We start from the raw sequence: 21,105 nt of genomic DNA on the forward strand, positions 1-21,105 counted from the left end.
CCTCTGATGGGCCCAGGACCGGGCTATCTTCTAAAGCACCCCGAAGTGATGGCAGCTGCCCAGGGCAGTCAGATGTTCTAGCTGAGAAGACCACGGGATGAATGCAAAGAAGCGGTGGGGTTAGAGTTCTGGCTGCTGGGTTCATTTTTGTATTATTAAGGCAGTTTCAACGTTTCTTCCACTCACCACCAATCAGCCGATTATGTGTATCCAGAATCCTAACTGGCTGAGTTCCCCAATATAATTTGTTGAGGACACACTTGCAAAACTGATGCTAAAACCCACGCTGCAGCTGACAATGCCTCCCCCTCGTCTCACAGAAACGGAAGGAAAATTAAATTCATCTGCCGGAGACAGTAAGATAAACAACAGGGAAGGAAAAAAAAGTATTTTACCTCGTTTGTGAGCTAGGTTTACTGTTTCGGGCTGTAATGTAGCAGAGCCCTCTTAAGAGGGGGACAAGGGTAGACTACAAGCTTATGTCCTACCAAGGAGACACTCAACGCTTCATGTGATGAAAGAAAAGGCATGTGAGGCAATACAAGGGGCAGCTAATTAAATGTTCACATGTTGGAGGAAAATTCCATAGGAGTTCTCAATCCTAGGCTAACACAAAGCGGCAGCTTTGGCTAGAGAAGCTGCCTCCTAAACTGCCCCACCGTTCCCAGAACAAAAGACAAAAACAATTTCTTACCTTCCCGTATCTGGATGCAAACGTCCCCGTGAGTAAGGAGTGAAAAATAATTATTGTCTCATCCAAGTCCCACACGAACACACGCTGTGATGAAAGAGGAAGAGAATGGAGACAAATGGCCTTGCTTGCATCTGACTTAATGTCTGCAGAAATTAATTCCCTTGGAGGAAAAAGAAGTCTTGAAAAGTATCATCTTTAAGTTATAAAACATGTGACTGACTGGGGCGGTGCCGCGATCGCAGCCAGTCTTATCTGGGTACAGGGTATTCTCATGAGCCTCCAATTTTGGGGGGGCTTCTATCAACCCAGTAGATTCCAGGACCAAGAAGCCAGTTCTTGCCTTCCACATAAAATCTCACAAAAGGGGAGTGCAAACCAGACGCAACAATAAAAATCATACATTTGACAAAATGGACTGCTACCATCCAACATTCGTCCCTCATCAAAAGCCCTTTTTTTTTTGCTTTTAACCATTTCTGTCTGTAGCAATTCTGGCGATTACCTCTATAACTCTAAACAAAACATGTACTCGCTTTTTCCTTACACTCCAGCCAGTGCTCAAAATTATGCCATATCTCAATTTATCCATATCTGAATCATGCCTTGCTGGAAGAATTTTTTGTTTTTGCTGGAGTTTATTAATTGCTTTTATTTTTTCTTTTTTGCAACAATGCACCTTCATTATATTCTCAAATTCAGCCTTACCCTCTACAGCACGGAATCTCTGTGCCAGAGGTGTCCATGCTTGGTTACAGGATGAGCTAATGTGGGCTGGGTGCTCTTTGGCTGCCTGTGGAGTTAGTGTCCCAAGACTTCCCTTCATTGCATATCTGGGTCAGGTCCTCAGTTCCCTGGATCTCAAGTCTCTTTCTTGTTTCTTCTTTGCTTGCTCGAGTCCATCCTTCAGTTACTTCTGAAAGGGTGCATGGAAAGTAACCTTTCTGAATTCGTGCATACCTGATTATATCTTTATTTTGGGCTATAGTTTCTCTGGGTAGAGAATTCCTACTCAAAATAATGTCTTTGAGATCGCTGAAAGATTTCCATTATCTCTAGTGTCCCGTGCCATCGATGAAAAGTCTGCTGCTTCACAGATCTTAAGACCCTTGTAGTTTTATTTTTCTCTCTAGGATTTTTTTTTTTTTTAGGATTCTTTCTTTATACTTGGCGTTCTCAAACTCCATGAGGATATATCTAGGTTTTTGTTTACATTTATACTGTTCAGCACTTGAGTTTTTTTCAATCCAGTGACTTGAATCTTTCTATAACTCTGAAAACTTTTATTATTATTTTTTAATTTCCTCACATCTTTCCAACTATTCTTTCCTTCCAGAATTCCCAATAGTCAAATATTAGATTTTTAAGCTACATTCTTTTTTAAAAAAATAATTATTTATTTGTTAAACATAACAACATACAAACACAAACATTCTTACCATATGATCATTCCATTCTTTTGATACACTTTCATCCTTTAAAAAATGTTTATTATATTTTTCTTTTTAGTTTATGTTTTGGGGAATTTTTAAACTTTCTCTTCCAACCATCTTATCAAACTTCTGATTCTCATAGTCATTTAAAAATTTCCAATAACTTTTTCTTTTTCTCTGAGCATTTCTTTCCCAATAGTCTCCACTTCTTATTTTATGGATGCAACATAATTTTTCCAAGTTCTCTCCTGTTTCTTCAATTTTCTCTCTATTCATTTATCCTATTTATTTATCTTGGCCATTATTTTCATACTGTTTGGTTTCCTCATTTTCCTGGTGATTGTAATTTTCAAGAACAAAGGGCCTGGCTGATAACATATGTAGCTGGTGTGCGGAGAGGAGGCAAATGCACCCACTCAGCCCGCCATCTTGCACCGGCCACCTCTGACTTCTCTGGAAGCCAACATCTGCTTACACATCGGCATTTGCCATGCCTTTAAAATAAACAGCAGAGGGGTACACAGTAGGTAACAGGGCAGTTAGCATTCCAGGCCCTGTAGCTCAGGGTTTTCCAAAGCCATTCGTGGCGCTCAGCATTGTTTCCTGGATTTTTTGGTTCCGCTCTATTCATGTGTATGTGTGATGGGTCACAATACTAAGCATATTTCTCAAATGGGTCAGAGTCAAAATAGTTTGAAAACGATTGGTTTTGAGTGAGTGGCTTCTGGGCTTTGTAATATGCTAAGTCCTAACTTATCAGAACTGGGTGGGATCAGTCAAACTTATAAATTTCAGTGAGAGAAGTTTTAAAAATCAGTCAATATTTTCAAATGCAAGCAGGCTCTGTTTATTGATCTCTTACAGCCCCTCCAAGAAAGCATCTGCCCGTCTCCAACGGCCTCCCTTTCAACCACTCCATCGCTCTAAGTCCCTGCCCTAGACCCTGAGTGTGAAGTATCCCAAGACCATTTTGCAAGTTCCTACTCCACAGTGGTTTGGGCAGGGGTGCCTCACCCTGTTCGCTTAGAGGCCTTTCCGTGGGAATGTGAAGTAGGGAACCTGGAAAGGAATTCATTGTGCTGGGTGGCCGTTGGTAGCCAAGGCTGGCCATGTGATCTGAAGAATATAATTACAGAAAGTCAGTTTGAAGAGAGAGAAAAATGGAGGGATGAAAGACGGAAAGAGAGCCTGAGACTCCAAAACTTTTCCAGGATTCCAGCTGGGAACAGAGTGAGGGTGGGAGGGGGCCCAGAGGACAGCTGTGCCAGTCTTCAGTGTATGGAGGCACTTCAGAGACACTGTTGTTGGAAAATTCTAGAACCATCGCTGTGGCGTGTAGGGAGAGGAGGCATTAACGCGTTTCGCTTCCTCCGGCTACCTGCTGTTCCAGCACCTTTCTGACACCCTGCTGTACCTCTTACCCTTGAGTTCCAAGAGGGCCCTTGTAACCTTAAAATAAATTCTGCTCTTTTGCTTAAGCTAGCTTGGGTTGGTTTCTGGCACCTGCAGCTGATGGGTTTTAACTAATGCTCACCCAGCATTCTCCTCCTTTCCACTCTTCTACAATAGTTTCTCTCTCATGGGCTTCAGTCATTAGCAAAACTGCCCAAGACTTAAGAGGTGTGACCTATGCAAACCCTCTATGCTGAAATTAAGCCCAGAAGTGAAACACGGCTCACACCTTCTCAGCTGTGCTCGCTCAATGGTACTTACTCTGGAATTGAGAAGCAGATGTTTCCAGAATAATATCACCCCACAATCCCTGACTTCCATGCCACAATTCAGCCCTTCTCAGTTTCATGGAAAAATGTCTCTCCACCCCCACCATCCTCTACTAAGAACAGAAACATGTTAGGTGACCGGAAACTTTTTTTTTTTTTAATATTAATGTGTTGCTTTCTGTGTTTTCTATAGCTCTGCAACTTCAAGCTGGTGGAAAAGCGTCAGGAATACGGCCGGGCAGCAAGCAAATGGAACCTGAAGCCAATTAATTTTCATCCAGACCTAAATCTACTGAAGGGATTGTGTAAACTCTCCTCGAGGTAGAGTGGGGTGGAGCAAGGGGTGGGGGTGGGGAGCTTCCTAAATGAGGAGGAACAAAGAACAGAATTGCCTGGACTGAGAATGGTCCTGTGAGCAGTGATGACCTGCTTCGTAGGTCTTCCCTGTGGTGGGTCAGGAGGTCAGAGGAGATGACTGCTGGTCAGCCACAGGAGGCTGCCATGTGTAGTAGACAAGGGTGACGTTCAAAATACTGAACACCTGCCGGGGCAATCAGCATAGACAGGAGCCCAAGACAACCTGCCGGGCTGTACTAGAGGACACAGGCTAAATATCAGCTGGCCTTGTAGTGGGCATTTCTGTTTGGGCAGCTGGCATTCAGCCCCAGGTCTTCTGAGAGCTGCACTCTGGTTTTCTTTGCCCATTGCATGCTATCTTGGTGTGACTGTCAGTCAGGGGAAAGCATGAGACCCGAGCCAGGCTGATGGGAGTCTCGCCTTGGATTTTAACCCTGAGTCAAGTGGCACCAAAATTTAAAATGGTTCACTCTGGCAGGAGCCGGCACCCCAGGGTTCTCCAGGACTCTCAGGGCTACCTTTGTTTCTGTTATTTCTAAACCTGGTTTAGAAAGTCTTTTCCTTCTAGTATATTCTTTTTTGCTTAAGTAACCAGAAGTTGTCTCTGTTGCTTGTGACCAAATGATTATGGCTAATATTCCACAGTACTCAGACTCAGAAAGGATTCCTACATTTAATGCACGGCATGGGAACCGCAGAGAGTGGCTATTTAACAGACCAACTGCAGGCTTTGATGATGAGGAAGGCTGCAGTGGCCAAGTCGGATGGGAGATCAGAGGCTTTTTTCTGGTTTCTGAAACCACTTGAATCCCTGGACTTCTCACACAATTCCAGAAGGGGAGGGGCCCTAATAGTGAGAGGGAATTTCCTACTATTCTGGGAGGATGGGCGCTCATAATCTGAAGTATGCTGATGTCAAGGAAATAATGAAAATGACACTTCCTAGTACATCTGCATTTATGGGTTGAGTTTGTAGCAGCTACATAAAGTGCACGGGACATGGACTGGGATGTAATGATGACGCATTTGAGTTTCTTGGCACTGACTCAAGCTTTGCTAATCCTAAGCCATAGACCCATGGCTCACTCATGCCACAAATGACTGACTTTTACAGAGAAGTACAGACCTGTAAATTTGCCCACATTTCTCCCCACTAGCACCCTCCCTTTCCTTGAAGCATGTGGTTTTACTTTTTAAAATTTGTTTGGGAAAACATCAATGCCTGACCCGTAATACTAGATTTGCTTTATTAAAAAGACTGGAGCATCCACTAGACCATGGTGCTCAAACTTTTAAAAGCACCCCTTGTTTTGGTTTGCTAAAGCTGCCAGAAGGCAATGTACCAGCAATGGAATGGCTTTTACAAAGGGGATTTATTAAATTACAAGTTCATAGTTCTAAGGCCATGAAAATGTCCAAACTAGGGCATCCAGAGAAAGATACCTTGATGCTGAAGAAAAAGGCTGATGTTGTCCAGGGTTTCTGTGTCTCATGGGAAGGCACATGGTAATGTTTACTGTCCTTCTCTCCAGGCTTCTGGTTTCAAATGGCTCTGATTCCAGTGGCTTTCTCTCTAAGCATCTGTGGGTCTTCCGTGAGCTTCCTCAGGGCAACTACAGGTTTCATCTCTTAGCTTGGCATCTCCAAATGTCTATCACCTGGTCCCATTTCTCTGCTCACTGTCCACGCTGAGCGATTTCTTTCTCCCTGAGCTCTTTTAAGGACACCAGTAAACTAATTAAGGCCTTCTTGGAATGGGCAGGACCACAACTCCATGGAAATGATCTAATCAAAAGGTGGCACCCACAGCTGGATATATCACATCTCAACGGAAACAGTCTAATCAAAAGGCCTCACCCTAAACAACAGTTGTGCCCCCACAAGATAAGATTAGGATGAAAAGAACATTGCTTGTCTGGGGCACTTCAGAGTTTCAAACTAGTACACCCCTCAGTATACATTTAACTGTCTGGGATGGGACCTGGGAATTCATATTTCTAAGAAGAATCCCAGGTGTTTCAGTTTGTTAAAGCTGCCAGAATGCTATACACCAGAAATGGATTGGCTTTTATAAAGGGGATTTATTTAGTTACAAATTTACAGTTCTTTGGAGTAAAGGTAGTTAGCTTTCCTCTGTAACACGGGAAGACACACGGCGACGTCTGCCGGCCCTCTCTCCTGGATTCTGGTTTCAAACGGCTTTCCCTAGGGCATTTCCTCTCTGCGTCTCCAAATGTCTGGGTCGATGTTGGCTCCGAGCTCTGTCCTGAGTTGTACTGAGCTGCTTCTCCTTCTTCTGACTTCTCCTTTTACACCTCCAGCTGATCAAATTAAAACGTCACTCATGGTGGAAGCCACTCCCTTTAACTGACTGCAGATGTCATCAGCCATAGTTGAATTTCACATGCTGAAGTTTAAGTCCACAGCAACAGAACTACTGGGCACCATCACTAGGCCAAGCTGACACCTGGACCTAACTACCACCGTGTCCACCCCGGTTAACTTGGGCACTATACACCTCACCTTAAACCACACTTAATCTCTAAATAGAAAACAACAGACATATTTTTTGCCTAACAATGCTCATCTGTCCTGCATACCACACACTAAATCTTTCCATTACAAAATACAATCATTTCATTACAATATCACAAATGCCTTAAATCATTTCAGTAACAATATAAATACAATACCAACTCAAAGAGAGTATAAAACCTCATCAAGGTCAGTTACAGGCATGATCTGTTTTAAGGCAAATTCTCTGGCTGTGGGACTTGTGAATTTAAAGCAACTTATCTGTTTCCAAGATACAAAGAAGGTACAGCCACAGGATAAACGATTCCATTGTCATAAGGAGAAACTGAAAGGAAAACAGGGGCCACTAGACCTAAACAATTCTGAAAACCTGCAGGGAAAACTCCATTAGATTTCGAAGTCTGAGAATTATTCATCCTGTTTTAGAGAGCAGGAGTCCCGCCCTTTCCTAGGTCGATGCAGGGGTCCTTGTTCTCTCCAAACACTGGGATGAGGGTCGCAATGTTGGGGAACATTGGGGAAACCACCTTTTACTCAGTCTAACCCTCCTCAAGCATCTGGGTGGCACCCAGATTCACTGCCATCTCTGGGGCACACATTCAACCCCCTCAGAACAATGGGGTGGTAGCCAGGCTCCTCCCAATCCCTGGAGAATGTGCTCCAGCTTCTCCAGGACCATAACTCTTCCTGAACATCAAGGTGGAAGGCCCACTCTCTGCCTCTGGGGCAAACACACTCCCTCCACATGCATGGGTGGATCTGCACTCCTGGCCCAAGGTTTCTTGGCTTCATAAATTTTCTACCATAGTTCTGCCTCTGAGGTTATTTTTCCTTCAATCTGTCCCATTTAGTCCAGACTGGCAAGGTTCTGGGTCTGTGTCAGCTCTGTGCTGAGTTCTGCTGCGCTGCATCTCTCTCTTCTGGCTTCTCCTTTGAAGCCTCCAGCTGATCAAATTAAAATGTCATTTACCGAGCAGGTCACTCCCCTTAGCTGACCACAGATGTAATCAGCCATACGTGAATTTCATACGCTGATGATTTAAGTCCACAGCAACAGAATAACTGGGCACCATCACTACGCCAAGTCGACACCTGAACCTAACTAGCACACCAGGTGATTCTAATATGTAGCCAGGGTTACGAGCTGCTCTAACCCAGCTGGGAAGACCTACTAACTTTTATCTTCTTTATGAGGGCCTCTCAAAGGGTGGTTCTCAACACAGCAGCAGCAGCATGACCTGCGAGCTTATTAGAAATGCACCACCCCAGACCAGGACTGGGAAACTCTGAATGAACAAACTATTTCTGCAAGTTCTCAGCATACTTCTGAAGTGCTGGAATGTGAGGTTCTTGACTATCTCCAGGGTCATCTCCTCTTAGCCCAGTAAGTCAAAAGTGCACATTGGAATTACCTGATGACCTTCTTCCTTATGTCCAACCAAATCATTCCTTTCTTTATCTTTAAATGCTCTTTTTTCTATGATTGTGTTTTGGACACAAGGTTCGACTCTCCCCCAGGTATGTGGAGACAACGGGTCGCGCCACCCTCTAGTGCTCAGGCCGGAGATGGAGATCACATTGACCAAGTCAGCAAGGGGCTGTGTGGAGTTACCTCAATCTCGTTGTCCCCCGCTGGGGAGGGGTCACTGCTGCGCTTAGACCGGCCTCGGAGCTTCCCGTCGGAGGCCCGGAGGGGCCTGTCTGTGTCTCCCTCTTTTGCCGGCGTGGAAGGTCCATTATGTGTGTTATAGTCACCTGGTGTAAGAAAGGGAAGGGTGGACATGTCAGAGGCCTTGCTGGGTGTCTCTTCCTGGAAACCATCCCACTGGCACTGTCTAACCCCAATGCGGCCCGTCCCATGGGCAGCACTTGAGGCATGGCATGGAGTTAAAGTGACTTTTAGAAGGCCCTGAATTGCCCATTTGCAATCATCCATTCATCCAGCAAATGCTTATCGAGTAGGCACTGATCCGGACACCGGGGATATGGCCCGGTCCTCCCAGCACTTAAAATCTAGTGAGGGGAGAAGACATTAGACAGATAAAGTAGTGGATATATAATATGTGACCCAGGGACCTGTGACATAGAGAACTAAATCAGGGCAAGGGGGATAGGGAGTGCTGAGGGGGCTGCAGTTAGCATGGAGGTGGTCAGGGAAGGCCTCTGGGTAAGAGGATATTTGAGTAGAGATCTGAAGGAGGGGAGGGGCGCTGGGGCTGCACTTACAGTGAATGTAGTTTTATGCTTAAACTCTGTATATATCTTAAAGCTTGAGCATCCCTAGACTAACAGAAGGAATATTTATATCTAAATGGGCACTTAAACTCTTTTAGCTTCAAGAGACCTCTCCCTAGAGGTAAACTGGTGTGTGTGTGTGTGTGTGTGTGCAGAATCCTCTCTGTTCCTCTCCCTATGGGGCTTATTCCATTCTCTATTAAAAGCAAGTCTTTTAGGCATTACATGATAAATGGCTTGTCATTTTAAGACTTAAGTGAGATCATATAGGTGACAGCCTCTGGCACATGCCTGGCAATTAGGAGGTGCTCGGGAAAGGATCTGAACGGTCTGGCTTGAGCAGACCTCCCCCCCCAGCAGACGACCAGGGAGAAGAGGGAGGCAGCACCCGGGCTCCTGCTGCTCTCACCAAGGTGGCTTTTCTGGCTGCGGCCCCACCCAGGGGCTGCCCGCTCCTGCCCCGGGGCAGTGGTCTGAGGGCCTCCCGGGGCTCAGGTCCCAAAGCCAGCACCGAAGCCTGGCTGTTGCTGACAGGCACAGGGGCTGTAAATGCGTGGCTCTCTGTCATACTGTGTTACGTCACCTCTACTTGAATGCTGAGGAGCCTGAGGCTCCAAGTGGTGACATCGCTCACCCATTATTGCCCTGAAAATCAGTGGCAAAGCCAGGGATAAGATTTGGGTCTTATCCTCGTCACCAGAGAGTGACGGGAATTGGAAACAGGCATGGAACCGTAGACAGCCTCCCGTCCCATGCTCTCCTTTTACAGCTGCTTGCTTTAGCTCCCAACGGTGTCCTGCTGCCTCCATTTCTCCTCTTCTCCCTTTATACACTCCAGCTCTCCAATGACTGGGAGAAGGTACCTTCCCCTAAAAGTACTTGGCAATGGACTGATTTTTTTTTTCCTACTCTGGAAGGACTATTTCTGCCCCCATTCCAAACCCAAGGGACTGGGCTTTATTTAATATTGATATAATTTCTTAGCAGACTAAGGACATAATAAGAAAAGATGTGATTCTGAAACGTCAGGACTGCTGACTCCCTCCAACTTCATGACACACTCAGGCACAGCACTGAAGCTACAGATGCTTTGGCACCATGTAAAAGGGTTATCCTGCCTCTGTCTTCGAAGGCTGTTGGAGCTTAGAAGTATTTGCTGTCCCCACTGAAATCCAGTCAAAGTGGAGAAATGCTGGCCACTTAAGAAATGTCTAAAATAAGTGTGTGTGAAGCCGATTTCTAAGGGGAGCGGGGGAAAAACGCAGCTCTTTCCCCAACCTTTACACTCTTGAGAATGAGGGTCAAAGTTCAAGGTCACAGAGTTGTGCAGGCTTCAGCAATGTTGGAAACTTTTCTTGGAGTCCCTTAACTCTTTTTCCTTAACCTTTTTAATGAACATGTACACTTATTTAGACAGCTTTATGGAGGCATAATTGACATACATTAAAATGCACATACTCAAAGCGGACAATGTAAGCTGTGATGTGTGTATGCAGCAATGCATATAATCTCCCATCCCCACAACTAAGGAGATGAACACTCACCACCCGCAGCTTTTCCTTGCTCCTCACTGATGCCCCCCTCTTGTTCCTCTCCCCAGGCAACCACTAACCTTCCTGTCACTATAGATCATTTGCCTCTTCTATGGTTTTGAACGAATGGACTCATGCAGAGTATGTTCTTTTTTCTTTCAATTAGCATAATAATTTTGAGATTCAATCCATCATAAAATTGAATGCTGCTCAGCAATACAAAGGAGTCAACTACGGATATATAAGATGGATTGAATATATCCGTAGTTGACTCCTTTGTATTGCTGAGCAGCATTCAGTTTTATGGATGTGCCACTGTTTGTTCACCAGTGGATGGACATTTGGGTTGATTCCAGTTCTTTGCTATTGCAAATAAAGCTGCTATGAACATTCATATGTAAGTATCTGCATGGACATAAAGTTTCTTTTCTCTTGGGTAAATATCCAGAAGAGTGATTGCCGGATCATATTATATATAAGTGGATGTTTAACTTTTTAAGAAACTGCTAAAATGTTTTCCAAAGTTGTTGTACCATTTTACATTCCCTCCAGTAGTGTATAAAAGTGTGAGTTGTTCATGTTGTCACCAACACTTGGTAGGTCCGTCTTCGTGCTTATAGCCATTGTAGTGGGAAGGGAGTGCCATCTCACTGTGGGTTTAATTTGCATTTCTCTAATGGCTAATGATGTTGAGCATCTTATGTGGATACTGCCATTCCTAAATCTTCTTTGGGGAAATGTCTGGTCAAATCTTTTGCCAATTTCTTTATTGGATTACTTATTTTCTTATTGAGTTTTGAGAATTCCTTATATACGAGATATAAGTACTTTACCAGATATATGCTTTGCAGTTATTTTTCACAAAACTCGGGCTTATCTTTTCACTCTCCTAACAGTTCCTTCAAAGAACAAAAGTTTACAAATTTTATGAAGTTCAATTTACATAATTGTTTTTCCTTTTCAGATCATATTTTGGTGGCACATCTAAGAAATCTTTGCCTAAGACAAAGTCACAAATATTTTCTCCTATATTAGTTCTAGAAGTTTTATAGTTTTATATTCAAGTTTATGATCTATTTTGAACTAGTTTTTGCATATTATATAAGATATGGAACAAAGTACAGGACTTTTCATTTGTTGTTTTGTTTTCCAGCATCATTTTTTTTTTTTAAAATACTACACTTCTCTATTGAATTGCCTTTACAGCTTTGTCAAAAATCAATCATCTGGGTGGGCCATGGTGGCTTAGCAGGCAAGAATGCTCACCTGCCATGCCAGAGGACCCGGGTTCGATTCCCGGTGCCTGCCCATGTGTTAAAATAAAAAAAGAGAAAAATCAATCATCCGATGAGTAAAAAAAAAATAAGAACGAAAATAATTACATAATAGTGGGGATAAGGGGCAAAAATTAGGTAGATTGCAATACTAGTGGCCAATGAGAAGATGAGGTAAGAGGTACAGCATGTATGGGTTTTTTTTCTTTTTTTTTTTCTGGAGTGATGCAAATGTTCTAAAAAGGATCATGGTGATGAATATGCAACTATGTGACAATAAAAAAATTGTGGTGATGAATTATGTGATGATACTGTGAGCCTTCAGTTCTATATTTTGGATGAACTGCCTGCTTTGTGAATATAATGCCATAAAACTGCATTAAAAAAGGTAAAAAAAATCCAGTTGTCCATATACATGTGGATTTATTTCTGAACTCTCCTTTCTGTTCCACTGATTTATTTGTCTGTCTTTATTCAAATGCCACATTGTCTTGATTACTGTGGCTTTTCGATAAGTCTCAAAATCAGGTAGTATCAATCCTCCAACTATGCTACTCATTACCAAAACTGTTTCTCTATCTAGAAACAGCCTTTCTATTTTAATTTCAGAATCATCTTGCCAATTTCTAAAAAAATAAGGCCTTGGATTTTGATAGAGATGGTGTTAAATCTATAGATCACTTTGGGGGAGAACTGACATCTTAACAATACGAAGTCTTCTGACCCCTGAACAAGAGGTATCTCTCCATTTATTTAGGTTTTCTTTAATTCCTCTCAGCAGTGTTTCATAGTTTTCAGTGTATAGGTCTTGCACATCTTTTGTCAGATTTATTCTGAAGATTTCATATTTTTGATGATATCATAAATAGCATTTAAAATTATATTTCCTATTGTTTGTTGTTAATATACAGAAATATAGTTGATTTAAAAATAGATTCCATTGGACTTTTTCATAGGCAGTCACGTCATTTTATCTCTTTTTACTTCATGAAGTTTTTCTCTTTTTCAATTAGAATGTCTTTATTTCTTTTTCTTACTTTATTGCACTGGCTAGACCCTCCAGAAAAAAATGGGATGGATATGGTGACAGTAGACATTAGAAAGTGTTTCTAATTTTAGGAAGAAAGCTGTAGTTTTTTGTAAGCTTCCCTTTATCTGATCAAGTTCCCTCCTAGGTTCATATGTCAACTTGGCCAAGTGTTGGTACCTGTTTGTCTGGTTGGGCAAGTGCTGGCCTGTCTGTTGTGATGAGGACATTTCATAGAATTAAATCATGACCATGTTGGCTGCATCCACCACTGATTTCATTTGTAATCAGCCAAGGGGAGTGTCTTCTGCAATGAGTGATGCTTAACCTAATCACCGGAAGCCTTTTAAGGAGGATTCAGAAGAGGCAGGCTCTCTTCCTGCTTCGGCTGGTGAGCCTCTCCTGTGGAGTTCGTCCAGACCCTCCATCAGAATTGTTGGCTTCACAGCCTGCCCTGTGGATTTTGGACTCTGCGTTCCCGCGGTCATGTGAGACACTTTTATAAATTTTATATTTGCCAGTGTTCCCTGTTGATTCTGTTTCTCTAGAGAACCCTAACTAATACATCTTGGTACCAGGAGTGGTTCTTAAGAAACAGAATTTTAAAAATGGGTTTTTATGAATGGTTTTCTACTCTGACTGGACTCAGAGACACTAAGGACTCTGATTCCCGTAATCAGAATGACACTCCCAATCCATGGAGTGAGTTGGCAAAAGAGATAGTCAAAATATCACCATTCGATTCTCCTAATGCTTTGCTTGTATGAAGCCAGGCTGTGGGGGATAATGTCTTTGACACCCTTACAGAGTTTTGTAGAAATAAGAGGTATAGAGATGCTGGTTGGTTGTTGTTAGATACACTGGTTACATTAAGGAGTAAAAGGGATGGGCTTAAGGCTTCAAATGAGAAGATTAAGCACTGTCTGACAGATGTAGATGTTTCTATTAGTATCCTGAAGGAAAATCTTATTTCCTGTAGCCATAGACTTGGGATCTCTGAAAATCAGACTCAGAATCTTATTGTTAGAGTAGCAACTTTACAACATAAATTGAAATCTCAATCTTGCATGATGTCTGCTGTTAAAGCGAGGGCATTGATTGGAAAGGAGTGGGACCCTGAAAAATGGGATGGTGACGTATGGATTGATAATGATGTTGGGGGTGAGGTTGAAACCCTAGGTCATGCTGAGTCTTCTCTAGATGACCCTGTAATAGTCTGCCCTGAGGACATAGCTGCCCCACCTCCAGCCTGCCTTGAGGAACTGGCCACCCAACCTCCTCCTGAAGGGATTAGCCCTAGAGTTATTAATCCTGTTTCACCAGATGAAACTGCAAATGAAAGCCCTGAAGCAAATGGCTTGGAATATATTTCTAATTCTTTTCATGACCCACCCCCACCACCCCTCATTTCTTCTAGACCTATAACTAGACTAAAGTCCCAACAGGCCCCTAAAGGGGACGTACAAAGTATCACACATGAGGAAGTACGTTACACTCCAAAAGAACTGTGTGAGTTCTCCAATTTATATAGACAGAAATCAGGGGAATATGTGTAAGAATGGATTTTAAGGGCGTGGGATAATGGTGGGAGGAATATAAGGCTGGATCAGGCTGAATTTATTGATATGGGCCCACTAAGCAGAGATTCTGCATTCAATGTTATAGCTCGAGCGGTTAGAAAAGGTATTAACAGTATGTTTGGATGGTTGGTTGAAACATGGATCAAAAGGTGGCCAACATTACCTGAGGTTGAAATGCCAGAACTGCCCTGGTATAATGTAGATGAGGGGATCCAGAGGCTTAGAGGGACTGGAATGTTAGGGTGGATTTATCATGCAAAGCCTGCTCTTACACCCCAGGAATGTCCAGAGGATGCACCTTTTACCAGAACAGTGAGAAATAAATTTGTGAGACTAGCACCATCATCCCTGAAGAGCTCTGTGGTTGCACTTCTCTGTAGATCAGATATTACTGTGGGAACTACTGTCACTGAGCTGGAATCCTTAAACACAATGGGGATGATGGGGTCCTGAGTTGGCAGAAGCCAGGTGGCAGCACTTAATTGCCAAAGACAGGGTAGACGTGGCTATTATAATAGACAGTAAACTCAAAGCAGGAGTCAAAATTATATGACTCACAGAGATTTGAGGCATTGGCTAGTAAATCATGGGGTACCTAGAAATACAATAGAAGGGCAGTCTACTAAATTCTTGTTCGAGCTGTATGAACGAAAGAGTTCTAGGTCGAGTGAACAGAAGTCTAACCAGAATTACAAAAACACAGAGTCACGGCCCCTTAATCAATTTCCAGACTTGAGACAGTTTACAGACCCAGAGCCCCTTGAATGAAGGGGAGGCCAGGTCCTTTGGGGGAGAACCCTGTTACACTGCACAAATTTATACTGTTAATCTTCCTTCAAGCCTTCCCTAAGGAGACCGACAGCCTTTTACCAGGGTAACTGCGCACTGGGGAAAAGGAAATTATCACATATTTTGGGGATTATTAGACACCGGTTCAGAAGTGACATTAATTCCAGGGGACCCAAAATGTCACACTGGTCCACCAGTCAGAGTGGGGGCTTATGGAGGCCAGGTGCTCACTGGAGTTTTAGCTCAGGTCGGTCTCACAAGGGTCCAGTGGGCCCCCAGACCCATTCTGTAGTTATTTCCCCAGTTTCAGAATATATAATTGGAATAGACATACTGAGCAACTGGCAGAATCCTCACATCGGCTCTCTAGCTTGTGCAGTGAGGGCTATTATGGTGGGAAAGGCCAAGTAGAAGCCACTAGAACTGCCCCTACCAAGCAAAATAGTAAATCAGAAGCAATATCAGACTCCTGGAGGGATTGCAGAGATTACTGCCACTCTTAAGGACTTGAAAGATGCAGGGGTGGTGATTCCCACCACAACCCAATTCAATTCTTCTATCTGGCCTGTGCGGAAAACAGATGGGTCTTGGAGAATGACAGTGGATTATCGTAAGATCAATCAGGTGGTAACTCCAACTGCAGCTGCTCTTCCAGATGTGATATCATTGCTTAAGCAAATCAATACATCCCCTGGCACCTGGTATGCAGCTATTGATCTGGAAAATGCTTTTTTCTCAATAGCTATTAGTAAGGACCACCAGAAACAGTTTGCTTTCAGCTGGCAAGGTCAGCAATATACTTTCACTGTCCTACCTCAGGGCTATATCAACTCTCCAGCCCTGTGTCATAATCTTGTGCACAGGGACCTTGATCGTTTCTCCCTCCCACAAGACATCACACTGGTCTATTATATTGATGATATCATGTTGATTGGACCTAGTGAGCAAGAAGTAGCAACTACTGTAGACATACTGGTAAGGCATTTGTGTGTCAGGCTGGGAGATAAGTCCAACAAAAATACAGGGGCCTTCCACCTCACTGAAATTTCTAGGTGTCCGGTGGTGTGGGACATGTCAAGATATCCCTTCAAATGTGAAGGATAAGTTGCTGCATCTGGCCCTTCCTATGACCAAAAAAGAGGTACAATGCCTAGTTGGTCTTTTTGGATTTTGGCGACAACATATTCCTCATTTGGGTGTGCTACTCTGGCCCATTTATTGAGTGACCAGAAAAGCTGCTAATTTTGAGTGGGGACCTGAACAAGAGGAGGCTCTGCAACAGGTCCTGGGGGCTGTACAAGCTATTCTGCCACTTGGGCCATATGATTCAGCAGATCCAATGGTGCTGGAAGTGTCAGTGGCAAATAGAGTTGCTGTTTGGAGCCTTTGGCAGGCCCCTATAGGAGAATCACAACACAGACCCTTAGGATTTGGGGACAAAGCCTTACCATCTGCTACAGATAACTATTCTCCTTTTGAGAAACAGCTTTTGGCCTGCTACTGGGCCTTAGTAGAGACTGAACACTTAACCATGGGCCACCAAGTTACCATGAGACCTGAGTTGCCTATCATGGGCTGGGTGTTGTCTGACCCACCAAGCCATAAAGTTGGGCATGCACAGCAGCCCTCTATTGTGAAATGGAAATGGTATATATGAGATAGAGCCAGAGCAGTTCCTGAAGGCACAAGTGAGTTACATGAGGAAGTGGCCCAAATGCACATGGTGTCCACTCCTGCTGCATTACCTTCTCTTTCCCAGACCAGAGCTATGGCCTCTTGGGGAGTTCCTTACAGTGAATTGACTGAGGAAGAGAAAACTTGGGCCTGGTTTACAGATGGTTCAGCACGATATGCAGGTACCACCCGAAAGTGGACAGCTGCAGCATTACAACCCCTTTCTGGGGTGTCCTTGAAGGACAGTGGTGAGGGGAAATCCTCCCAGTGGGCAGAACTTCGAGCAGTGCACCTGGTTGTTCATTTTGCTTGGAAGGAAAACTGGCCAGAGGTGCGTTTGTATATTGACTCATGTTGCTAATGGTTTGGCTGGATGGTCAGGGACTTGGAAAGACCATAATTGGAAAATTGGTGACAAAGAGGTCTGGGGAAGAAGTATGTGGATAGACCTTTCTGAGTGGGCTAAAAACATGAAGATATTTGTGTCCCATGTGAATGCACACCAGAGGATGACTTCAGCAGAGGAAGGTTTTAATAATCAAGTGGATAAGATGACCCATTCTATGGATACCAGTCAGCCTCTTTCCCCAGCGACTCCTATCACTGCTCAAATGGGCTCATGAACAAAGTGGTCATGGTGGTAGGGATGGAGGTTATGCATGGGCTCAGCAACATGGACTTCCACTCACCAAGGCTGACCTGGCTACAGCCACTGCTGAGTGCCCAATCTGCCAGCAGCAGAGATCCACACTCAGCCCCCGATATGGCACCATTCCCCAAGGTGACCAGCCAGCTACATGGTGGCAGGTTGATTACATTGGACCACTCCCTTCATGGAAGGGGCAGCGATTTGTTCTAACTGGAATAGACTCATACTCTGGATATGGGTTTGCTTTCCCTGCACGCAATGCTTCTGCCAAAACTACTATCCATGGGCTTACAGAATGCCTTATCCATCGTCATGGTATTCCACATAGCATTGCTTCGGATCAAGGAACACACTTCACAGCAAATGAAGTGCGGGAATGGGCACATGCTCATGGAATTCTCTGGTCTTACCATGTTCCCCATCATCCAGAAGCAGCTGGATTGATAGAACAGTGGAATGGCCTTTTGAAAACTCAATTATGGTGCCAACTAGGTGGCAATTCCTTGAAGGGCTGGGGTAATGTTCTCCAGGAAGCTGTATATGCTCTGAATCAGCATCCACTGTATGGTGCTTTTTCTCCCATAGCCAGGATCCATGGGTCCAGGAACCAAGGGGTGGAAATGGGAGTGGTACCACTCACTATTACCCCTAGTGATCCACTAGGAAAATTTTTGCTTCCTGTTCCTGTGAGCCTGAGCTCTGCTGGTCTACAGGTTTTAGTTCCAAAATGGGGAGTGCTTCCACCAGAAGAAACATCATTTCATTGAACTGGAAGTTAAGACTGCCACCTGGTCACTTTGGGCTACTCATGCCTCTGGATCAACAAGCCAAGAAGGGGATTACATTATTGTCTGGGGTGATTGGCCCTGACTATCAGGGGGAAGTAGGACTGCAACTACATAATGGAGGTAAAGAAGAGTTTTCTTGCAATATAGGAGATCCCCTAGTGCTTCTTTTAGTACTACTATGCCCTGTGATTAAAATCACTGGAAAACTGCAACAACCCAATCCAGGCAGGACTACCAATGGGTCTGAAACTTCAGGAATGAAGGTTTGGGTCACCTCACCAGGCAAAGAACCATGGCCAGCTGAAGTGCTTTCTGAGGGTAAAGGGAACATGGAATGGGTAGTGAAAGAAGGTAGTGATAAATATGAATTTCGATCATGTGTTCAGTCATATAAAAGAGGACTGTAATGCTGTTTTGTTCATGTTATACTACTGAAGTTGTAAGATATCAAGTTTAAGAATGAATATTACCTAAGGATTTGTACCCTATTCTGGAGAGATTTAATGTGTTTCCAGTTATATGCAGGACAACTGAGTATTGTTAGATGAAAGAAAAAAATGTGTGTTTTATTGTTTTTTACTTAGAAATTTGGTATGGTTTAAGTTGGTATGTATAGCTGCCAAACTGACAAGGGGTGGACTGTCATGTCAGGTTCATGTGTCAACTTGGCCAAGTGTTGGTACCTGTTTGTCTGGTTGGGCAAGTGCTGGCCTGTCTGTTGCGATGAAGACATTTCATAGAATTAAATCATGATCATGTCAGCTGCATCCACAGTTGATTCCATTTGTAATCAGCCAAAGGGGAGTGTCTTCTGCAATGAGTGATGCTTAATCTAATCACTGGAAGCCTTTTAAGGAGGATTCAGAAGGGACAGTCTCTCTTCCTGCCTTGGCTGGCAAACCTCTTCTGCGGAGTTCATTCAAACCTTCCATCGGAATTGTCGGCTTCACAGCCTGCCCTGCAGATTTTGGACTCTGCGTTCCCATGGTCATGTGAGACACTTTTATAAATTTTATATTTGCGAGTGTTTCTTGTTGATTCTGTTTCTCTAGAGAACCCTAACTAATATACTCCTATACCTAGTTTGCTGGGTTATCAGGAATTGGTGACGGATTTTGTCAAATCCGTCGTTTTCTGCATCTCTTGAAATGATCATTTTTTTCCAGTTTGTTAATATGATGAATTATACTGACTGATTTTTTGCCAACCTTCCATTCCTGGGATATATACTACTTTTAGGTGATATTACACTACTCCAGAGTATAATAATCTTAGAATACTGCTAATTCTCTCCTTTAGGACTTTATGCTATTGTTGTCATGTGTTTTACTTTAATATGTTTTTATGTTTATAAACCAGAGGATACATTGTTATTTTTTTACACTCAATTACCTTTCAAAGAGATTCAAATAACAAGGAAAAAAGCTCGTATGTTGTCCATGTAGTTACCATTTGCAGTGCTCTCCACTTCTTTATGTAGATACATATTTCTACTTGATGTCAATTTCCTTCTACCTAAAGGATGTTTTTTACATTTCTTGTACTACTGGTAGGCTGATGATTTTGCTCAGTTTTCATATGCCTGATGAAAAAGTCTCTTTTTTGTCTTCATCTTTAAAAAGCATTTTCACTAGATACAGAATTCTAGATAGCTTTTTTCTTTCAACACTTTAGAGATGCTACCACTGTCTTCATGCTTGCATTGATTCCAATGAGAAATCTGCTGTCATTCTTATCTTAGTTACTTTGTTCTTTATGTTTCTTTTTCCTCATCGGCTTTTCAAATTTTCTCTTATCACTGGCTTTAAGCAATTTGATTAAGATATGTGTTGGTATTGCCCTCTTCATGTTTCTTGAGTTTGGGTGTTGGGTTGTACTGAGCTTCTAGGATCTCTGGGTTTCTATTTTCATAACATTTGGAAAGATTTCAGCCTTATTCAATTTTTTTCCTGGCCTGATCCCCTTTACAATTATTTTAATTACACATATATGCAGCAGCTTGAAATTGTCCCATAGTTCACTGATTCTCTTTTCGTCCTTTTTATTCCCCCTGTATTTCATCCTGGATAGTTTCTTCTGTTATGTATTTGAGTCACTAATATTTTCTTCTGCGACAGCTAAATCTTCCATTATTGCCATGCAGTGTATTTCTCACCTCAGACATTGTAGTTTTCATGTCTAGAAGTTCAATTTAGTTCCCTTTTGTGTCTTCTAAGTCTCTAGTTAACTTTTTTATACATCTGGAATACAGTTATAACAGTGTTAATGTCCTTCTGAACTAATTCTGACATCTGTGTCAGCTCTGGGCTGATTTTGACTTACCAATCATTTTCCTATGAGTTATGTTTTCCTGCTTCTTTGAATGCCTGGTAATATTTGAGTAGGGATCAGACATTGTGAATTTTGCCTTGCTGGATACTTCTATACTCCTATAAATGTTCTTGAGTTTTGTTCTGAGATGCGTTTAAATTACTTGGAAACAGTTTGATCCTTTTAAGTCTCCCTTTTAAGATTTGATAATGGGACAGAACAGTGTTTAGTCTATGGCTTCTTATTTCCCACTACTAAGATAAAACCATTCTGAGTACTCTAACATATGACCCATGAACTACATGGTTTTCCAGTCTGGTTGGTGGATATAGACACTATTTCCAGTCTTGTGTGAATGCTGGGCATGGTGATCTAATCCTTTCACATTGATTTTTCCATGGCCATGGGTAGTTAGTTCCCATTCATATAGTGATTGGTACTTCCCTGAATACTCAGAGGGGTCATTCTGTAGTTCTCTGCATTTCTCTCTCTTTGCAGCTTTCTATTCTC

At 43.0% G+C, this 21,105-nt stretch overlaps 1 protein-coding gene across 1 annotated transcript in view; it reads right to left on the minus strand.

The window, feature by feature from the left end:
• EYA2 (EYA transcriptional coactivator and phosphatase 2) overlaps positions 1-21,105 on the minus strand; it is a 310,794-nt gene that overhangs the window by 82,349 nt on the left and 207,340 nt on the right. Inside the window, exons 8-9 of the mRNA XM_077167750.1 lie at positions 8,350-8,492; positions 695-778 (exon numbers count right to left, since the gene is read on the minus strand). Of these exons, the coding sequence (XP_077023865.1) occupies positions 695-778; positions 8,350-8,492 (227 nt within the window). The remainder of the gene's footprint in view (positions 1-694; positions 779-8,349; positions 8,493-21,105) is intronic.

The sequence above is a fragment of the Tamandua tetradactyla genome, chromosome 1 (genome assembly GCF_023851605.1).
Source record: "Tamandua tetradactyla isolate mTamTet1 chromosome 1, mTamTet1.pri, whole genome shotgun sequence".
Lineage (NCBI taxonomy): Eukaryota > Metazoa > Chordata > Mammalia > Pilosa > Myrmecophagidae > Tamandua > Tamandua tetradactyla.